Source organism: Peromyscus leucopus, chromosome 4, assembly GCF_004664715.2.
Source record: "Peromyscus leucopus breed LL Stock chromosome 4, UCI_PerLeu_2.1, whole genome shotgun sequence".
Lineage (NCBI taxonomy): Eukaryota > Metazoa > Chordata > Mammalia > Rodentia > Cricetidae > Peromyscus > Peromyscus leucopus.
Window position 1 is genome coordinate 54,124,815 of NC_051066.1, and position 22,765 is coordinate 54,147,579.

The 22,765-nt window shown below is 41.6% G+C and overlaps 1 protein-coding gene across 1 annotated transcript in view; it reads right to left on the reverse strand.

The window, feature by feature from the left end:
- Ccdc141 (coiled-coil domain containing 141) overlaps nucleotides 1-22,765 on the reverse strand; it is a 157,260-nt gene that overhangs the window by 133,440 nt on the left and 1,055 nt on the right. The window contains 1 exon segment of the mRNA XM_028880586.2: nucleotides 21,627-21,749. Within this exon segment, the coding sequence (XP_028736419.1) occupies nucleotides 21,627-21,749 (123 nt within the window).

Below are 22,765 nucleotides of genomic sequence, written 5' to 3' on the forward strand. Positions count from 1 at the left end.
ACAAGCAAAGCATCTTCAGTCTTACAAAGTAAATGTCTCTTTACTTCACATATGCAGAACATCAGTGATGAGAGAGAAGCGCCTGTTCTAAATGGCTATCAGCCGAGCCCTTACTGTTATACATATAGACTGCTCAGCACTGAGGATTCCTGTTTCTCCTGAAAGCAATTCCACTTTACATCCTCTTCCTATAGAAAGCACTTAGCAGTACACAGGAAAGCAAAGTTACTTATAAGCCGTTATGGATTCTCTTTCCCATTCTATCTTATTTATACCTTGCCTCATATCAAAAGTAGAATGGATATTCTGCAGTAGGCAATTACATTTCCACAATCGATATTGATTATAATGAAAATTCAAGTAGGCTCAGAACAGCTCTTGACTACTTCACAATGTTGGGAGGATCATTTAAACAGGAACAATATGAGAAAACGGCTTCGTATTGATTAGCAATGACAACATTCTTCCTCTATCACTTAGAATCCAGAGTGCCTTAGACCACATTTCCAGGTCATAAAAGCAAGTTTGTATTTTTGTTCTCCTCAACCATCCAAGAAACTCGAAAGCTAAAATCTCAAAGCATCCCTTTTATATAATTTAGTTTGTTGAATTTGTATCAGTTCTGTGACGGCCTTACACATGTGCAGTTCCCCCTCTAGGTCAAGTATACGCCAGGCCTTAAGGACCTGCACACCAGGATACAAGATGCAAAGCCAGACTTAAGGCAGACTTCCAATGCTGGAAAACAAGAAGTCCCTACTGTTGGCTCTGATGGGACAGGGCTCTCTTTCCATAGGATCAAGAGCTCTGTCTAAATAGGATTGGACCTCTGTGTCCAGTTTGCACAGGAAGGTCTGGGACACAGCATAGAGGAAAGATCAATGACAAACTAGATTGGATTCCCAGCTCCACCAATTACTAGAGGCTAGAAAGTCCCCTGACTTCTCTGAGGTTCAGTGCCCTCACTTGCAAGACTCCACACCATATTGCTCCTTATTATGTATCCAAATGAGACAACGTTCAGGAAAGGCGTCTTGGCGGCAACTGTAGCTGCTTCTTCTGTTCTCAGGCTTCATGACTCACCGGTATCTTAAGGAAAAGACTTCGGGGTACTGCCCACGTATGTGCGATGTTTGCTTATAGATCAAGGTTTCAGGGTTTCCCGACGGCAGCTGCAAAAGCGTGAACTGTTGTAGAATAAATAAGCGAATGTGTGGTGTGATTCAGGGAGGTGAGGAAGAGCCTGATACTCACGACAAACCCTTTTCACATGCTGACAAATGCCAACAATGCTACTGCAGAGAAGGTTTTAGTTTGAAGGCTTTGTGTCTTTCAATATTTATATTGCTATCCTCACACTTTAAAAAAGGATCCAGCTTTAGTACAAACCGAACCGAAAGAATTGTGAGTCAGGATGTACCCACCCTGCCACAGAAGGGATATTAAAGCAAAGCATGTGCCTCTCCTTTCCACTATCAGATTACTGAAACAGAAGACCCCAAAGAATTCAGAGTTCCCCAGATAGCCCATGCTCTGGGAAGGAAAGTCAAAGGATGGGAATCCAGAGTTCAGAAGACACTAGAGGCTGACAGTAATGAGTCAAGGATGGGCAAGACCAAACCAACATCCAGGCTGCTTAGTTATGTACGCTTCTAACTCTCCATCCAAATCTAAATCTTACACCAGTGCCCTGAAGACAGACATGGAGGTCAGTGGAGCCCTTTTGCTCATCTTCCTAATACGGCCACACTGAACATACCACCTTTCTCTGATCTTTGTTATTACACATATTTTTATAAAATTGGATATTGGGGATTGCGGCTGAGTCTAGCTTGTTGGGGCTGTCAGGGGGACCAAATTTTTTCCCCTAAAAACTCAGGTAACAAGGGAGGTCCAGCAAGAGCAGAGCAGGGTAACTGTAACAGGACTGCTTGGTCCTCATCTCCTAGGCAAACAGAGAGCACTTTCTGGATAACCTCAAAAGCAATGACTCTCATGGTGGACTGTGTAACTCAGGATGGGCCTGGACAGGGAACACATGAGCAGGTAAATAGAGGAGGAGCCTCTAACCATCACCTCAAATCTGCTGTTCACTAGCTTTTCTATATGAGATAACCTCAAGTTTTTACAGTTAGAAAATAGGCATTCAAATTGCTTTCCTCATAATATTGTTCACATGAGATTACACATTGTCAGCTGCATGGCCCAGTACCTAATAATACAGTTCAGCCTTCCATAAGTCAGTCATGCAGCATTAGCACTGGTATTAACAGTGATGAAAATGTATTCAAACAGAGTAAACACTGGAAATCACAGACTTCCTTTTGCAGGATTTGTATGTCTTTCCTTTGCCCTTTTCTGCCGGCTCGGCCTTTATTTGTAAGCTGTCCTGACTTGGAGTGCATGCATGCTGTAGACAGACAGCTTTCTGACTTCAAACTATGTTTCTGGTGAAAGAGAAATAACACACCATCTCTTAATTCTGGTTGTGAAAACCCCTTATGCATGGCTGCTTCGCGAGGTCAATGCCACACCCTGTTGATAAGGCTGCCCCTTGCTGGCTTGGCACTTGACACAAAGGTCTGACTTTGCTGTCTCACTTCCAGTTTGAAAGGGTTGCTGCTCTTTGAGCCCTGAGTGCCGAGGCCCAGGGTGGAAGCCTCCAGTAGCATCCACCTGAAAGCCGAACCACAGCCCCGAGGGGAATTACGAGTGCATGGTCACACTTTCATTTGCAAGCCTTCCTGTGCCAAAGCCAAGTCAGTAAAATATCAAATTGTTCTGTTGTCAGTAGGAAATGTCAGCCACATAGCAACGACAGAGAGACAAAAACCTGGAAAATTCTAACACTGTATGACTGTACCAGTCCATTTGAATTTAAAAACAAATAGGAACTTTTATATTTTTTTTTGTATGTCATTTTTCAAACCAGAACTACTTAAAGGACTACAAACAACTCAATTATAATGACAATGCTGCAACTTTTATCTTTCAAAGCTTAGACCTTGTATAATTAAATGTAAATAAAATCAGGTATTTTTCCTCTCGATTTACCGCATCGTAATTGTTATTCAAAACCATTTCTTTGTGCAGTAAAAGATGGTATTTTAGAAACATTTCAAATGAACCCAGAACCTCTCCACCATTACTTTCCATAAATGCATTTTCTTAATTTTTTTTCCTGCCCTGGCATTTGCATATAAATGACTCTCCCAGGTCTGCTCTGTGGATTGAAGTAAATAATGTAATTAGAAATCATCTACAGGTGTACAGCTGAGATTCTTCATAGTGTTTTCTGTTGTCTGAGGGAGCGCTGTACCCTTGGATTTGTTTCGCTTTCCCTACCTTCCCTCTGGTTCTGTGCTCTTTTGTGCGACTGAAAACAGACCCCTGGAGACTTATCAAGGATGCCATTGTGCGTTATACTGGGTAACTTGAACTCTTCAGGCTTGATCAAAAACAAAAGCAACAATACAGAGAATGACATATTCTCTGAGACGTGATGAAAGCTAGAACATTAGGAAGTCTTTGTACCGAACAGAAGACTAAATAAACATAAGCAATAAGCTAGCATCTGTTACCGGGCTGAAACACAGCGAAGCGGAAGCAGCCACTTTGGACCTGCGTGTAGCCTTCTTCCCTCCCAGAAACTTTTCTCTTTTATATGCTCACCCTGACAACCCCATTGTTTCAAAGCTGTCCTTAAATGCCACCAGTCTCCATGAAACCATTCCAGCTAAATTAACTTCTTTTCTCCCCCAAACTTGCCGATGGTGCTTTACTATCAGCATTCATCATCCGGGGAGTTAATTAATCATCTAGAGCCTTGATGTTGTGATTGCAGTTACTTAATTGCTCCATGGGCCTAACAGGGTCATTTTGTCCTTTATGCATTATACATTATAAACTTCAGGCAGCCAAGGGTGTCTCTTACATTTCTTTCATGTCCTTGGCAATACCAAGCACAGAGCAGGCAGACAGAATGGACTCTAGCCTGTTAGAACACAGCCATTCTGTTGCTACGGCAACTTGGTTCTTCTAAATCATACGAGACCCATATCTGTGACGTTGATGTTACCGAGTGGTCCTATTGAATCAGGTGAGAAGGATCTCATGTCACTGTTACACATTTCCTCAGTGGGTGAGTTCTTACGATCAAGCCAATGATTGAAGGGCTTGCATTCGAGCACCGTATGGCCACAAAGGCAACCCTAATGGGCTGGGGTTCCAGGATAAGTGCTTCCTTACCATAAGAACTGGACTAATAACTGGTCTGGAGCATGCATTAGTTTTCTCTTTTGTAAAATGAGGATTAAAATGCTGATAGGGTAGGGGCTAGAGAGATAGCTCAGACATTAATAGCACTGTACTTCCAAAGGCTCTGAGTTCAATTTCCAGCACCCAATGATGGCTCACAACCATCTGTAACTCATAACTCCAATCCCAGAGGATCTGACATCCTCTTTTGTCATCTGTGGGCACCAGGCACACATAAGGTACACACATACATACATGCAGGCAAAACACTCATACATATAAAAATTGATAAATTAAAATACTGATGGGGCTATGGGGATAACTCAGTGGTTAATTTGCTGAAGCAGGCATGAGGACTTCAGCTTGGATCCCCAGAACTCTCCTAATGCCAGCTATGCATAGTTGCCTATCTGTAACCCCAGCCTCTGAAAGTGGAGTCAGAGCATCCCTAGAGCAAGCTGGCTAGCTAGCAAGGGCAGCTGTATCAGTGAGCTCTGGATTTGCCTGAGAGACGGCCTCACTGGACAAGGTGGAACAGCAATTGATTCTGTTCATCAACTTCATGCCTCTATATGAACCTGTACCACACATGTGTGCCCCACACATGCAAATGTACATGTACATACATGCACACTATGTATACCACATGCACACGAAAATGGAAGAAGAAAATAAGTACGATAGGGTTAGTTACAATCATTCAGCACTCATTGTATGTGACCCTTGTCTTAAATGCTTTAATTCCTTCCACTCCTGGAATCCTCACACCTACCTTACAAATGGCTGTGAACACTTACAGGCATGGACTGAGATAATGGGAGCCTAGTAAGTTCCCAAAGGTTATATCCCAATACAGCAACACTGGACCCGTGTCTGGGCAGGAGAAACTAACCAGCTCCATCGCCAAGGTGCTGTCTCTTACAGACTTAACCTCAGATGGCTATTTTAAAGATGAACAAATGATACATTAAAAACATTTAAATATATTTCACCTTTGAACTTAATTTTAATGTTTAAAAGGCAGTTGGCACAGGACAATCAATAAATGCCCACTGAGTTATCTGCATCCATAAGTCATGATGTAAACTCAAAGTTCATACAGCTAATTTGGACAAAAGACCCAGATAATAACTTAGTTTTGCCAGTCTCTACCTAGAGGAAAGCTTGCAGTAGTATGAGAAATATATACATGGATAAAAATTTGAGCAAACCAATATTAAAAGCAATGTTAAATGGTATAGCCAAAGGTACCAACTGCAGCACACCTTTCTTTAGCCAGAGTCTTACCCCATGTGGGATAAGGAAGAGGCATTCTTCAGGTGCACAAGGTGGCGTGGGTGTAAACACTGTGGAAGCCAGGCTTGCAGCACCTTACACAGTCGAAGTTTACGTGAGCCCAGCATGCGGGGGAGATGCACTGCATATAACAAGTGTGTGTAGAGAAGCCCCAGTGGAGCACTGTGGGAAAAGACGGGCAAAGAGCAGGCCAGAGCTCAGCAAAGACTTCACAAGGGAGGCCGCTTTGGCATTCAAAAATGAGGATATCAATAATTCACTTAGAAATCCATCCTCCAGCTCAGTTAGAAGAATAATGATACAAATCAGAAACACTAATAGCTTTAATAATTAATCAGTCCCACCATGTGTTTTAGGCACTAGAATGTTCTATACATTAATAATTGATTCTTCAAACCCTCAGACTGGTGAGTTCAAGAAGAGCAGGTCTGTGAACACCACTCCAGTCATCTCTAGTGTATTTCTTTACCTGTATTCATTTTTTGTGGGGTTTTTTTTGGCCCAGTTATGGAATGGATATGTGCTCATTCAGTCCATCTATTCTATAAACATTTACTTAACATATAATCCAAACACGGGACTCAGACTCAGGGGTGGAGCTGTGTTTACAAGCCAACATGAAGCAAGTCTGTCTCTCAAGAAGCATTCTGGAATGGATTGTAGGGAGATGACCAATTATAAAAGGTACTCAGAGCAGAACAAGGTCGATAGCAGAAGAAAGGACTGTTCTGGAGAGTTACAGGAGAGCAATCATTTTCTGGCTGTCAAATCTAACAGCAAATTCCTCCAGTGTACTGCTGTTTCAAATGTTGTTTCATATTTTTGTCTTGGAATATCCTTTCCCTCATATTTGTATGCTCTGTCTCTGAATGTTTTGCCTCTGATTTTCCATAGTCTCACCTCTGGACTTTTCTTCCTTTTCCATATTTATTGTGGAAGAGGATGAATTTCCTTGTGCATTCTCATACACACTTCGCTCTGGCTGACCCTCTACAACCAAATCTCTGCTCTCCTCATCTCTGCTCCTCCCCATTTCCCTTTCCACTTTCAAGTTGTATGTGTTCTACTAGCCTTCCCGTTCCCCTTCCTTGACACCTCTCTTAGTTTTGAGACCTCTGCCCATGCTCATTCACACACAACTAAGAACATATTTTAAAAAGTTACAAGCTGGGGCAAGGGAGATAGCTCCCTTGGTAAGGTGTTTGCTGCACAAGCATGAAGACCTGGATTTGATTCCCCAGAACCCATATAAAACAGCCTCATATGGGTGGTGTGGTTGTAATCCTTGGGCGGGACAGGCAGAAACAGGCAGATCTCTGGGTCTTGTGGGACATCGGACTTACCCTACTTAGAGAAGCTCTAGGCCAATGAGAAAGAGTCTCCAAAAACAAGGAGGACAGTGTCTGGGGAATGACCACTGGGGTCAATCTCTGACCTCCACAACATACACATTCATACACATGTGCACATGTGCACCCATGCACACACACACAAACAAAAATCCGAAGCTAGTATCTACACGTGACAAAGAACATATAGCATTTGTGTTTCTGAGCCTGGGTTACCTCAATATAATAATTTCCAGTTCTATCCATTTTTTTTTCTATAAATTTTATGGTTGCATTTTTCTTTAGAGTGGAATAAAATTCCATCGTGTATATGCACCACATTTTCGCTATCCATTCATCTACTGATGGATATCTAGGCTAATTCTATTTCTTTACTATTGTGAATAGAGCGGTCAGATATTAGGAAATGGCATACCACTTGCTACCATTCATCCTTTTCACTAAGCACTTGCAATTTGTGTTTGATTATGCCCAAGACCTAGCAAATGGTAGCACTGCTCTCTAGTGTGCCACACATAGAGGATGTGCCAATTTTAAATGAGCAGTTACTATGATGATGTCAGTGGGGGGTATCCTTTACTCTTATCCTACAGGCTTAAGGTGTGGATAATCTTTAATCATTCTCTTGCTCTTTATGTAAAATAAACTGATACTGAAATATCTTGTCTATAATTCACTGGCCAAAATACCATTTCTACTATACAAACACACTGGGCTAACTACTCTTTCAAAGACTTCAATCTGATCCATGTTGCTATCTCCCTCAGAACTGCAGTGTAAAGCCCAATGTTAATAGCTTCCATCTACATCTTTAAGTCTAGACATTTTCCATTCAAGTGCACCCTGTAAATAATTACAAAGCAAACTGTCCTGAAACTATTTTGTCAAATCGACCCCCTGTTTGATGACTACTAAATCCAATCGGTAGCCCACTGTCCACCATCTTCTGGCTCTGGCGCATCTCCTCTGTGCCAATGGAGTCTCATCTTTTGATACTCCTGACAGGGCTCTTTTGAGGCTTTGCATGTCTTGCTTATACTTATTTCAACAGTGTTGCTGATCTTGCAGCTGATCAATGTTGCTGATCCACTAACCTGTAATGTTATTTTGACTTTAATTTTAAAATATAGAAGAGGCTTTACCAATTTTTTTTACCTTACTTGTACATGTAATATTCATAAAATTAGCAAAGAATTCGGTTTCATTGTGTTTTTTTTTTCAAACAAAATCTGTTCTGCCACTCTTATGCCCTCCCCTTCTCCTCTGTCTTTGCCACCTCTAATAGAACCTTTCGATTTTTAATATCCTGTGTGACCTTCTAACCTCTCCCATTTTTTCCAATACCTCCTTTTCCCTGCTCCATGGTCTCCTATCTAGTTTAGGATTCTATGCCTACTCCCACACTACCTTATTTACAATCATACAAACATTAAAAGTTATGACCTGCACTTGCAAGATAACATGTGATTTTTGCTTTTCTGAGTCTGGACCACCTGATTTGATACAATATTTCTGCACATTTCATTGTTGTTCACACTTGCTGACTCTCCAGCCTAACATCTCACTTCCTTCCATATCCAAGTACTATTATAAACTCTCTGCTCTCCAGCTGCTGCCCCTCCTATGGAGTCGTCCTTCAGTACTTTGTAACATTCAGTTTCTTATATATTACCTTGCAATGTCTACATTTTGGATATTAATAGCAACCTCTTACATGAACTGGGGTAGCAACAGTTTGGTATAACCTGTTTAGGCACCTGTTACATGTGACTATTTCCTATCATATAAGATTGGTTTAAGTTTTAAATACTCAGTGCAAGATGTGTAGGATGATGGGCACACAGTGAATGAATACAGGAAACAACCATTATTACCTCTTAAGCTTTAAAAGAGGAGCTTTTTACTGAATGTTTCACACTCATAACCCCCTGTTCACCAACTATGTGCCATGTACACACGGGATATCTCACAGGTACACAATGGAATGACAATCGGGTGGATGGATATTCTAGCAATTATGGAAAGATATTGTTTTCAAGATTAGCTAGGTTTTTAAAAAACTATTTGTTTCTTGCTTCACTGTGGTTGAACTAAACCTCCTCTATTGGAAGGAATGGCTTGTGCTGAAGAATGAACTGCATAGGATGGGAATAGGAGAATTGAAAATCTTCCATTCCTCCATACTTCACCAAACTCTTCTGTAGACCAGTTGTAAATTTCAAGTGATGCAAAAAGCATTTTCTTTGAAGGAGAAGAAAACCCAGAATTAATTCTTTTGGCTTTCTAACAGTAACTATGCATCATTTATTTTCAGGTGCGGAGCTTGGGGCCTGCATCTGAGGACCAGTCCACTTCTGAAGCATTCAGGTGATGCTATTGGCAGCCAGGTTGGGAGACCTCACCAAATATTTCAACCTTTACCCTATTTTTTACATGCAATATCCAGAAGGCTTATTTCTTTTTTCCAAAGCCCAAAATATTAAATGAAAAGAAAAATAGATGGAACGTGCCATTTCTTAGACACCATAGTTTTCAGTAATATTTGTACTACTCCTTTTTTATTCAGAATTTAGACCATTATCTATGATATGAATGAAAACCAGTCAGATGAGAAATATTTATAAATGAATTAAGCAATACAAAACACTCCAAGTACATCCTCACTTGGTATTAAATACTCATCACTCATGTAACAAAATCTTTAATGATCTGTTAACCATCATTAAGCATAATGTATTTAAGAAATTCTTCCAGTTATTTTTAGTATCTGAGTTGCATTTAGTCTTTAATGTTATCATCATTATATAACATAACCATGAGAAATCCACTGAGCAATATCAGGACCATGAATGAACAGCAGACAACAAATTAATTACATATAAAAGCATTAATGAAATGAGCCATAATGCTTCCAGAAGCTGGAACCAGACAATTCACACCGTTCAATTGCTGCCTTCTGCTGTTGGTTTTTCACACTGTAGTAAAACACAGTCTTCTCATCATTGTTTCAGACTATCATTGCTATTTGCTTTAAATTTTAAAATTTTAATTGTATGTAGATGTGATACGGGGGGGTGTCTGTGCAGGTGAGTGCAGGTGCCAACAGAGGCATCCAATCCCTTGGATCTAGAGTTAGCTGCACTGATGTGAGTGCTAGAAACCCAAGTCATCCTGAGAAAGCAGTGCTACTTAACCACTGAGCCGTCTCTCCAGCTGTTTTAAAGAAATTACTGTTTAATGCAAAATGCGTTTTCAACAGTTAGCAAACCCCTGCACAAATTCACACACATACATAGTCTCAAAAGTATTACATTAGAAAAACATTTGTATTCCTCCTATGACCTTATTTAGTAACACTGCTTAACTAATTATAAACATTGACCATTGGAAATAATCTACCATTTTTTTAAATTAATTTCCCTGACATAACTGGTCACTATTTTCCTTTTCAGGACTTACATGCCCTGACTCATTCCCCTTCACCTAGAAAACCAGTTGAAGAAAGCACCAGCTGTAGACTCCTTTATTCTCTAAATCTACCACAGTAGACACACAGTAACCACTAACCACTTGCAAGGGGTAGGTTAAAATTCCAGTAACTCACTGGACTTTGGTGCAATATTTCATCTGTAATTTTATAATGATTACTTGCTAAATGGTAATATTTTGTGTATATTGGAGTAAATTAAGCATATTATTAAATTACTTTCACTTGTTTCTTTTTACTTTGCTTTTTGATTAGGTTTGGTAATTCATGCTTTCAAGGCCTCGGCTCATTTCATTGAAGCTGCTGGATTCATGTACATACAGATGTTCTTGGCACTTTCTCATTATACATTTAATGGCTACGAGATTTACAGTAAGACCGACCTTTCATGTCTAATATTGGTAATTTTTGTCTTCTCTCTTCTTCCTTCTTAGTCTGGCTAGAGGTTCATCAATTTAATTGACCTTTTCAGAGAGCTGGCTTCTGGCTTATTGATTTTTCTATTGTGTTTCTGTTTTCAATTGTATTGATCACTGTTCTTTGTAGTTTCCTCCCTTCGGCTTGCTTTGGTTTTAATTTGCTCTCATTTTTCTAGTCTCTTAAGCTTAGATCAATTTAGGATATTTATTCTTTCCTAGATAAGCATTTAACTCCCTAAAATTTACACATGCTTCCCCAACACTGAATTTCAAATGAGGCCTGCCCTTGTGGTTTACATTAGATATTCCTATTTATCTCTGCTCTAAGAAGTGTGATGCTCTAGCAAAGCATTTTCTTTTCAACACATTAATAAAAGTTTAATAGCTGATGGGACCACTGGACCAAAGACACTCAGGCACTCAGAAGCAGTAAGCAATAGCCTTGGGTAGTTTAGATTCCTCTAGTTCCAATTATGGAAAACTCAGGGTGTGTTTTGAGTTGACTCGAGGGAAAAATACATTCTATTAAATTGAATTTGGGGTATCCGGTTCTTCAGTTCTTATCTAACGACAGGGCATTAGGCTTTCTTTTGAGACAATCAGATCACCATCTGTATGATACGAGCTATGGGTCACTTCTTTGATGTCTCAATTTCCTAGCTTAAGTTAGTGGCAGAAACATACAGTGGGGACTGAATAGCCAGGGTTTTACTTTTCCCATTGGGCCACGCTCTCCTCACCACTGTGTCTCCCCAGGAAGTGGAAAGGTCACAGGGAGGGGGGAGGAGGGTGTGACAGAACATGTACTTTTTTTTTTTACTGGCTTCACATCCAAACAAGTTAGAAAGAGCATCCTCCACATTGTTCCCACTAATGTGTTTGTAATCCCCTGATAGAATGAACTTATGCAAAGAATTCTGAGGTTTGAGCAGGTAGCTTTGGGGAAGAGATCAGAATTCCGCATACCACCGTGCTGGAATACAGAGATTGAGAGGTATGGGTAATTTGGAAGACAGGGCTAACTATGGTCTCTTAAGTTCCCCTTAGTCTCCTAATGACTAACAGCTAGATAGATTTGTCATATGAATGAGAAAGCTAAGTCACTTTAAAGAAACCTTAAGCTTTGTACCTTTGTACATTATTACATATTAAAGGCAAAGATGCATTCGGGCTAACACTAATGAGGCATGCACCGTAATGAACTTAAACAAGCAAAAGAAAGAATTTCCTCATTTTCAGCTAAGTAGGAAGCATACTGATGTCTTTTCCTAAACAGAGGGATCTGTCAGCTTCTAGTTAGAGTTTGAAAGGCGCATTGCTATCCTCCAAGTAATCTAATGTTCAAGGGTTTTGAAGATGGAAAGTGGAGATGGTATGTCATGTTCTACCCCCTGCTCTCTGCATCATAAATGTATTTCCACTTCCTGAACTGTCAGATCCCATCTTGCCTTCCAAATCCCAGACCAACAGCCTCTTTGTCACTGCCAATAAGAGATATGGGTTCTACTTCATTGGTTGAAGATTATATTTTCACAGAGGACTGTCTTCTAAGTAAGTACTTTATAGGCTGGAGGCTGTAAGGTTATGATCTCAAAAAAGTTCATTGTGACTGAGGACATGGATAAGTAGATGAAATATTTATTGGACAAGCCTAAAAACTTGAGTTGGGATCCCAGAACCTACGTGGAAGCCAGCTAGGTATGGTAGTGCACATATCTCTTAGCCCCAAGATCCTACCCAAGGATATGAGACAGGAGACAGGAAAACCCCCCAAAGTTCATAGGCCAGCTACCCTGGCATACATAGCAATGAATGACAAGAGATCTGTCTCAAATAAGGTAGAAGGTAAGGAATAACACCCAAGATTATCCTCTGACCTCCACATGCATGCTGTTGCTTGTGTGTGACCATACTCACACACATGAACAATTAGACACATATACCATAAATACACAAAGCACACACATGCCCACACATCACTATATACACACAAAGTACACCTGTGCACACACACACACCTTAAACTGTCATGCGCACTGCAAATATATATATTCTCACTCCATGAGTTGCCCTTTGAATTGGTCTGCAGTATCTGGGCCACTCATACTTCCTAGGCAGTACCAACCACCTTCTTTATGAACTATTATGTGATTTCCTGGACAGAATTAATCCTTCTTCCTTATACAGTATTTTGTGCATATCTCTGTGTGTAGAGTTACAATTATAAATCTTCCCCTTCTGATCCAGAAGCTGTAATGGGATGTACACCACACAGCCAAGCATCATCACAGATACTATCTTTGGATGCATGCTCATTTATCCATCCTTCAAGAAATGAGTCACGCACACACACATCTCAGAAGTGCCTTTACCCTCACTATTACTTATGCCAGCTTCCATTTTAAAGAAACCCAGGCCTATTTCTCAACTTTTTCTCCATAAAAGTTCTCATTTTCTTCTGCCTGTGATTATTCATGCATGAGTGCTACCTTCATTGTCCTGAGAAGATGTGACAGCTGCTGGCGCCCTCTGCCCTAGTTCTCTGTTGCTCTGCCACAAGCCACCCCAAATTCAGGTTGCCTGAAGCAGTCACTTATTTTGCCCAGTAAGGGAAGGAGATAGGGAAGGCATTCTGGACTCCACACTGGCATGGTGGGGTCTCAACTGAGGCTGGAGAGTCTCTTCCCAAGGTTGCTCCCTCAATGACAGGCAAGTTGCTTACTTGTTAGCTGGGATATCAGTAGATCTGCTGCCCAGGAGCCCAGGAACATCTCCACTTGGGCCTCTAATGCTGCTGGACTTTCTCCCCCGTAGAGTACATGCTAAGTGTCTGTCACAGTTCTAAATCATGAAGTACAAATGTAACCCGTCTCTTGAAGCTGGGGACCACACCACAATCCAGCTTCATCTATGCTACATTCTGTTTGCCAAAGCAGGGTAGAAGTCTGCGTACTCTGGAGAGAAGGAACATAGACCTTCATTCTTCATCAGAGGAAGGCCGTGGATGTGAAAGCATCTCTATCTAATCTACCAGAATCTTGCTGTGTACTAGATCTTTCCAGAACCCTGAGAAGGGATGTCAATATCTTCTGTAACCCAGACATGGTCTGCAGAAATGAGGTTGTTTCTCTTTCTTACAAAGCCAGTGTCATTTGATTTCTTAGGACATGCAGGTAGGTATAGAGATATATATGGTATGTGACTCATGTTTCCCATAGGTCCTTCAGCTTTTGCCAAGGAGCCCAATGTTTACTCTTGAACCTTCCAAGTTAGGAATCTTCCAACTCTGTGCCTACACAATTGTCTCCATCTAGAATTTTTGTACCCCTAAAAATAAGCTCACATCAATAATTCATCAATAATGGACACTTTCAATGTCTGCTTCATAAGAACAAATCATGGGCTCTCTGGAATCTACTAAATTAACATTTTTTTTTGCTGTGGCTTGAATGTGTTCCCTAAAATTAAAATTCACCTATTAGAAGCATAAACCCTCATGCTGCAGTATGAAGAACTGGGCCCTTTCAGAAGAGGCTAGGTCATGGGGTCTCTGCTGTACACATGGATCAGCGCCAATGCCAGTGAGGGAGCTTGAAAGAGAGACAATGTCTGCTGTTCGCCTTTCCCCCTCGGTCCTTGAAGACACAACACTCTTGTTCCTTGCATGGTGCCGCAATAAGGCACACTCTTGGAAACAGAACTTGGGCTCTCTTCAACTGCGAAAAACAAATGTCTGTGCTTTATAAATTGCTCTGTCTGTGGTATTTTGTTACACCAGCACAAACAGATAAGATAACCTCTCACTTCTACTTATAAGAAAATCGTTTTACCAGATTATCCATGGCATTTTCTAGCTCTAAAGAACACCGTTCAAATTTAGCCTCCTGAATCACTCTGTAGCATATACTGTTCACTGGAACTGAATATCTGGGAAAGGAAATGACCTGCAAACTGGAATACTGTCCACAACACACAGAAACTGAAATGTTTTATGGTTGTGAGAATTTTTGTTGGTGTTTTTTAGTAGAGAAGTTTCTTTTGTTGGTGTTTTTTTAGTTGAGAAGTTTCTCAATATCAAAGCCTAACAGAAGTTCTCCATAACTTCTGCTTTGCCCTACCTTATCTCAGTGACCTCATTCAAAATGATCACTGAAAAATTCATCATATGCTTTCCATGACCAGCACACCAAAAAAACAATTCCACGTGCCATCCACCCTTAATGTTCCATATTGATTGAAAAATTGACATTAAGATTGGGTATGGATCAAGATATTTCCTCTCACTAACAAGTAAAGAGGAGCCGGAAGTTCTGGAACCATACAAACCATACTGTTCTGGCTTTTCCCCCCCAACCTCCAAAATCTGATCCCCACCTTCGTGCCTGCCTAAAAGTAGATTGAGGACATAGCTGTCACAGATGAAATTATAGTCTGCCTACCAGATGGAGATATCTGGCAGAGAGCTTGCAACCACCCCAGAACCCTTCTTCCCCCAACGGTGGCCATTCCTCTCTCCCAGTCTCACTAGCCAGAGAGCACATGCTCCTTACTTCTGCCAGAACAGAAAGTAGAAAGATGGCTAGAAGCTTTCCCAATGTTAGAACCAGTTTTTCAAAATTCCATGGTAGGCAAGAAGACCAGCTCTCCAGGAACTCTCCAGGCCTTTGGCACAATATTGGAACTGCCCAGGTCCCGGGGAAGCTGGTCCTAACATTAGCTAAGGAATTAGCAACAGCCACAGGGTAAATAAATTTAATAAGAGGTAAAGTCAACTGAGCAAAAAGCAAACAATCTTCTTTCTTCCATGGCTTTTTATCTGGCCTGCTACTAGGAGGTGCCATTCACATTTAGGGTGGGTCTTCCTACACCCACACTGATTAAGGCAATCAAGGCCAAACACACCCACATGCCAACCTGATGGAGACAATCCTTGAGTTGAGATTCCCTGCTCAGGTGATTCTAAGTTGTGGCAAGTTGACATTTAAAACCAACCACTCCACCGTTCAAACTTATTATTTTCTACTAGGGGAAATATCTTAGTGCTTTTTCAAAACCTAAGCACAGAAATGCCATATAACTCAGCAATTATGCTGCTACATGTTGACCAGAAAGAACTAGAGTTAGATGTCCAAGCAAATACTCATGTGCCAGTGTCGACCACAGCACAACTTAGAGAAGCCAGAGCAGAAACCACTCAAGTGCCTATAGACAGGAGACCAGACAAAATGTCTTACAAGTGAAACGTCTTTCATCCAAAAATCTGAAATCGAAAGCACTCCAAAATTTGGGGTTGGAGAAAGAGCTCAGTTGGTGAGGTGCCTGCTGAATGAGCATGAAGATCAGAGCTCAGAGCTCCAGGACCCACGTAAAAGCTAGGCACAGTGACCTATGTCTGTAATGCCAGTGCTGGGAAGCAGACACCAGTGGGTCCCTGGACTCCTTGGCCAGTCAGCCTAACCAAATCAATGAGCTCCAGCTTCAGTGAGAGACCCTGTTCAAAAACTAACATGGAGAGCAATGGAAGAAGATGCCTGATGTCGAGCTCTGGCTTCTACATGCACACAGAGCACATGTGTATATGCACACTGCACACTACACACACACACACACACACACACACACACACACACACACACACACAGTCCTACTTTGCTTTCTGTGGCTGTGCTAAACACCATGAGCAGCTCAGCTTTGGGGAGGAAAGGGTTCAGCTTACTGTTTACAGCCCATCGTTGAGGGAAGCCATGGCAAGTAATCAAGGCGGGAGCCTGGAGGCAGGAACTCACTGAGAAGCCACAGAGGAACACGGCTTACCAACTGGCTCCTTGCTCATCCAAGGACCACCTTCCCAGGAATGGTGCTGCCCACAGGCTAGGCCCTCCCATGTCAATCATTAATTAAGAAAATGACCCACAGACTTGCGTACAGGCCAGCCTGATAGAGACATTTTCCCAATGGAAGTTCTCTCTTCCCAGATGACTCTAGTTTGTGTCAAATTAACAGAAAAACTAACCAGTATACACACTGCTCCAGATTCTAAAACTTCAGAGCACAGCCATAACACAATGGATGGAAAATTCCATACCTGAACTCATGCCACAGACTACAGACAAAATACAGGCATAATGAAAACACCAACATTACCTTTATTCTCTATGTATAAGGTGTATCTGGAACATATGAATTTTGTATATATACTAGGGTTCAATGCTCAAGACATCTCATTGTGCATAAACAAATATTCCAAAAAATACAAAATCCAAAAAATTGAAAAGTTGGAATATTTCTGGTCCAAGCATTTCAGATAAGGAATATGCAACCATTACACTGTATTATCATTCTTTCTTTGTTATTCATTTTTCAAAAAGAAGTGAAATTCTTGTACAAAATACAAACAAATATCATATAAGAAAACAAGCCAGGCATGAAAATTCAAATATATTATTCCAGTTATATTTAGTGTCTAGAACAGGCAAATACATAGACAGAAGAAACAGACTACATTGGAAGCAGAGATAATAATGGGAATTACCTCTTAAAAGACAGAGTTTTGGTTTTGCGTGATTAATTTTTTAAAAATTTACCTAGTTGGTGGGTATGTAATCAATGCTACTGAATTGTACACATAGAAGTAACTTTATGTTGCTTATATTTTGATGCAATAAAACATGTTTTTAAATGCATTCTGAGCAAATACTGCAGCTTAATTGGCAGTCATTCACACTACCCCTTGTTTAAGGCACATTTTAATATAAGGATTTTGGTTTTACTACTCATATGTTCTATCCATACCACATCTGTTTCTAAATCAGTGATCAGAAATAGAATAAATGTTAGCCACACTGGGTCAGAGATTTCATCCGCAGCAGGAAACCACTAGACTTCTGAGAGTCGTAAGAGGAAAGTGGTTGGTGGATTGTAATCCCTCTGAAGGGTCATTCTTCTGGGAAGGCTAATGTCACATGCCCCTAACATACCCAATTCCTTTAGACACTAGAGATGTAGTTAGAAGACAGACCCTGAGGCTAGAAACATCCTAAGCAGCATCCCAAAAGTCCCTCCCCCTCTTCACTTCTGCCCTCAATCACCCTGTGCCCACCTGGGGGCAGAAAGTCAATGGCAGCCACAGGCAGGTCTTCACCTGGGCTAAATCCTCTGGTCTCCTTCCTGGATACTTTCTTTCTCATTGGAAACAAGTTAGCACAGTGTGGGAATCCAGAAGCCTCTGGGACTTAAACGTATTTCTACACGATCGTTTTCACCACTGAAAACAGGGAATGATTTTTCTCTCTGGATAATCCAGTGGGATGTTAAGTACATAGCTGAAGGCACAATCCAATCCCTAGGGGCGCAGACATCACCAGCATTAGAAACACTTAGGAAAATCACGTGTTCCCAGCATTTCCCCCTTATTCTTCATCATGAGGACTTAAGACTTTCCAGTGGAAGGCACAAAATAGCTTTTCTATTAAATGTTCACATTAGTCTGATATATTCAACATTAGCATAATAATTATGCCATTTTCCCCCTTACAGGCAGCAGGTACTTCCATACGGCATTACATTTGTCTTCCCGGATTTTCTCTTTGGAAGTGTGAAGGTAACTGTTATTACTCTAATTTTTCAAATATATACCCTTATACTAGAGAGGGTAAGTATTACAATCACCCAGAAAGTACTCCACTCTTGACTCCAACACACTCCAAGAACCCCTTCCAGAATATTTTTATCTCTAATTGGAATCTACTGCAGGGTCCTATACACCGGGAAAGGACTAGGATGATCGCTAAATATTAAATATGATCGGCTTCTTAAACTGCTAACATCCTTTTCTTTTGAAAGCCTCAGATTACAATTAACTTGAGACCAAGAATTTTCTGCCACAGGTTAAGCTGTGACAACCCTGATAGTGTATATACACTAAGTGGCAAATTAGTTGGGATCCATGTGAGAAATTCAATTACCATTATTTTTAAGTTGGCACATCTGAGACTCCAAACTCCTTCATAACTCCCCACCCCATCTCTTTTATAAACATTCAATAAAATTTTAAATACCAGTACAGTTTGAAAGACAGACCTGATAAGTAAACTACTTAGGGGCTGAGCTGGCTAGGTTACCAGCAGACAGATGGCTGGAGGAGGGGATGAGAGGTAGCTATCCAGAGGCTATGATCAGAAACATAGATGAAGCTGGGCGGTGGTGGCACATGCCTTTAATCCCAGCACTTGGGAGGCAGAGGCAGGCAGATCTCTGTGAGTTCGAGGCCAGCCTGGGCTACCAAGTGAGTCCCAGGAAAGACGCAAAGCTACACAGAGAAACCCTGTCTCGAAAAAGAATGCATTTTTATCTGAGAGCCTATGTTTTAGACCCATTTGCAGGGAGGTTGAAAATGTCTCCAGATTCCACTGGCACATAATGATAAAATCCAGAAGATGTGAGTCTCTGATCTCCTCTCTCCTTATCATGCAGATAAAAAGCCCGATGTCCGGAAGACTTAAGTAGCTCGTCCGCAGCCTGAAGTCTGGCTTACAAGAACCAGGCGTTTAGAATTTAGAGCCCTAAGTGTCCTGCAAGCAGATAGAGCCTGCTAAATGGAAGCCCCCTTTCCAGCTGAGCTCAAGGGTGGACTCAGATACAAAAGTCAAAGCCCGGAGCTGGGGAGGGCCACATTGTTCCACCTAAGAAAGAATGCCTCCTAGTGTTTTCTCAAAGATAGGAGAGAAGAAAAGCCATCGCCCCAGAGGCCCAATCTGCTGTGAGCCACCATTGGTGATTCATCAGTGAGCCGGAAAATACCAGGCCGGGCGAGTTAGAGGGAACTGTGAAAGGAATGTGGTTTTAGGTCCAGATTAACTCCCACAGCAGTTGGCAGGTGCATAGGAAGGAGACCGGGACCCATGGACCACAAGGAAGCACATCTCAGGAATGGGCAGGGAACAGTATTGAGTTTCTGTGGTTCACAGAGCAGCAGGTTCAAGAATGTATTGAAGTTTTTTTTTTTTTTGTAACAGGAAGACTTTGAATTGTTTGTCAAGTTACATTAGTTTGTGACATAACTGAAGCTAAACAAAGGTCTTTTGATTCCTGGTCCAGTGTTCTGTCACATTATAAAGGTGCTTTGTTTGGGTGGTGGTTCTTTTCAACACACACAAGACTTCCTGATGACCAGGGCTCACCACCTTGAATGACAGCTCAGATCCCAGACACCACAGTCACGAGCTGTCAAGCAAGGGAGTAAATATCAGACTCTAAAGGCTGTCTTCTTCAGGACAGATTCATCCCTCACCCTCTCGGTCAGTTTTACCCAAGTAATTACTTTTCCCACAGTCAATAAATTAGAGGCAGGTTAGACTTGCCTCTGAATTAGAAACCAAGTATGTGTTTCAGCCCTAGAAACACGAAGAAGCCAGTATTATTTAAGTCTAACATCACAGAACATCCTCCTGACCATTCCAGGACTCAGATTCTTCATCAAGCCTCTTTGATCCTAACAAAGACATCTATTCGCTTGTGTGGGGGGCTCATGATGCAGAGAACTAGCTGCATCCTACTGCTCCGTTCAGAGGAGGACAGCATGGGATTTCACCGCTCGACCTGGCATGGTCTTGGAAATGTTAAGGATGTTTCTTTATTCAGTTTGTGTTTCCCTAAGTGAATCCCACAGATCATGAAGCAAATGCTGGGATCTGGAACCTCGTGGTATGTGACGTCCAACCTCCAGGGGAGGGGCACCATCTGCTCTCTCCTCTCTCACTCTGACTGAGCTGGTTCCTAGTACAGTATGCTGCCCGAGTTAAGAGTGATGCTCTGCGTGCATGGGGCCACACTCACCCGTGTCTGCTACCACCAAAGCAGCCAGATAGGACACAGAGAATGAAAAGCACAATGTCAGCTTTTTGAACAAGGAGCTGCACATTTTCATTTTGCACTGAAACTCACAAATTATTGCCCTTACTTGGCAATCCCAAATCAGTGTTAATTTTATATTCTTAACCAACTACAATGTGTTGGGTCTGATTTTATTAACCATGTTATTTGGTTTCAAGAACTCTTAATACTAAGCATAAAATCAGATGGCTTTTATGATTCCTCTAAATTATTCTTACTAGAAGATCATATTAGCAACAGAAAGGTTGGCTCTCATGTGTATTGGGAACTTAATTCAAGGAATACAAAGGTAGGGGGTATATTTTTACTGAGGCAGACAGTTGCGGGGATATCACTTAATTCTTCAAAGTGAAAAGATTGTCCCTCTGTATTTTCTATTGCATCAGGGTAAGCAAAAAAAAAAAAAAAGAAAGAAAGAAAGAAAGAAAGAAAAAGAAAAACACACCTCGTTCTTATTTAATTGTACATGTATGTCCGTGTGTCTGTCGGTCGGTCTATCTGTGTGCTCTTGTGGAGGCCAGAGAACAACTCAGGTGTCACCCTCAGGAGTACCATCCATCTCTTTTGAGACAACATCTCTCAATGGCAGGTAGCTCACCCATGGGGCTGGCCAGTCAGCAAACTTCGGGGATCCTCCCATTTCCTGGACTACCATGCCTGACATTTTCCCACGGGATTTAGGGGTCCAACTTAGGTCCCCATGTCTGCAAAGCTGGCACTCGACCAGCTGAACTGTTTTTCCAGCTCTTGTTATCTCTTTGCTATGCCAGTGTTGACCCATAACAACAGAAGTTGCTTTTTCCATCACCTGTCAGCATCATCATCAAATGGCCAAAGCCAGGCCCCGCAGTGGGGTCCAGAGGAAGGTGAGCACGGGCATCCTCCTCCTCTGTAGGGTTGCCTTTGCTTCACATCTGAGGCTCTTACCTTAAGCTTGGCCAGGAGAAGCTCATGATCATGAAGCAGTTTTTTGGTTTCATCTTGACTGCTCCCAATTTCTAGAAGATTGGGCTGAGATTCAGCCACTTGAAGCTGTACCCACTTGCCACACTAAAAATAAAATGAGTGAAATGAACTTTTATTCTCTCTCGCCATTCTCCTTTTTCCCCCCACTTTTTTATTTTAATTTCCAGTTATACTAAGAACTCTCTCCTCCCAAAGAGACGGCCTAACATGTTGAAACACAACGGGTCTAATACAAACCCATTCTTTTATTCTTAGAACAAATTCTCTCATGGAGTGTGGGTTTGGATTTTTTAAACTCTCCAATGAGAAACGTGTGCATTAGATGATGTGTTCCTCACCATCTCTAAGTCACTGAATAGATTTGCGCAGCTGTACCCTCACAAAACCACTCTGGACAATTAGTGACACTTCACACAGGTAAAGGGGGATGGGAACTTCACTACAGACCAGAACCCAGCCTTACTCCTCCATCAACACAGGCTTTGCTCTCTGAAGAGGCTGAAGTACGTTTCATTTGGAGATGGCAGTAAGGTAAGGGAGCTGGAGAGAGGACCACGAGAGGCCGTTCTGAGAAACACAATCCGGTTAAAAAGACTTCCCCACATAGTTTTAAAGTCTGTATGTTCTTTGTACCTCTGACTATCCTATAGGTTATTCCCCAAGCTCTGTGACTTCTACTCACAGAGTACCTTAAGTTTGAGGAAAAGTGAAGTTGACATTTTTTTTTAATGTCATACATTTGCCTCCTGTCCCTCCCTCCTGGCACCTGCCAATTGCCCAAAGCATCACTATATCATGTCCAATCGAACAGTTTTCATTGGTGCAGCTTCGATGCCTGGGCACTTCCATACACACCTCTGCAGAGGAGAGGGTGGGGAGACGCTGAGGTCCTGTTTTTTTTATGCAGGAGGCTCCCAGCACTGGGAACTTGGCCTTGAGCAGAACTCTGCATTCCATTGCTCAATGTCAAGTTCTGCTTTCCTCCTACAACTTTTCATACTACTATAAAATTTGCAGCAATTAAACTAAACGGCCCTTGTTGCCAGCTCATCCCACCCCCTTTTGGCCGGGTTTGCATTCATTAAACATGAGTTCTTTAG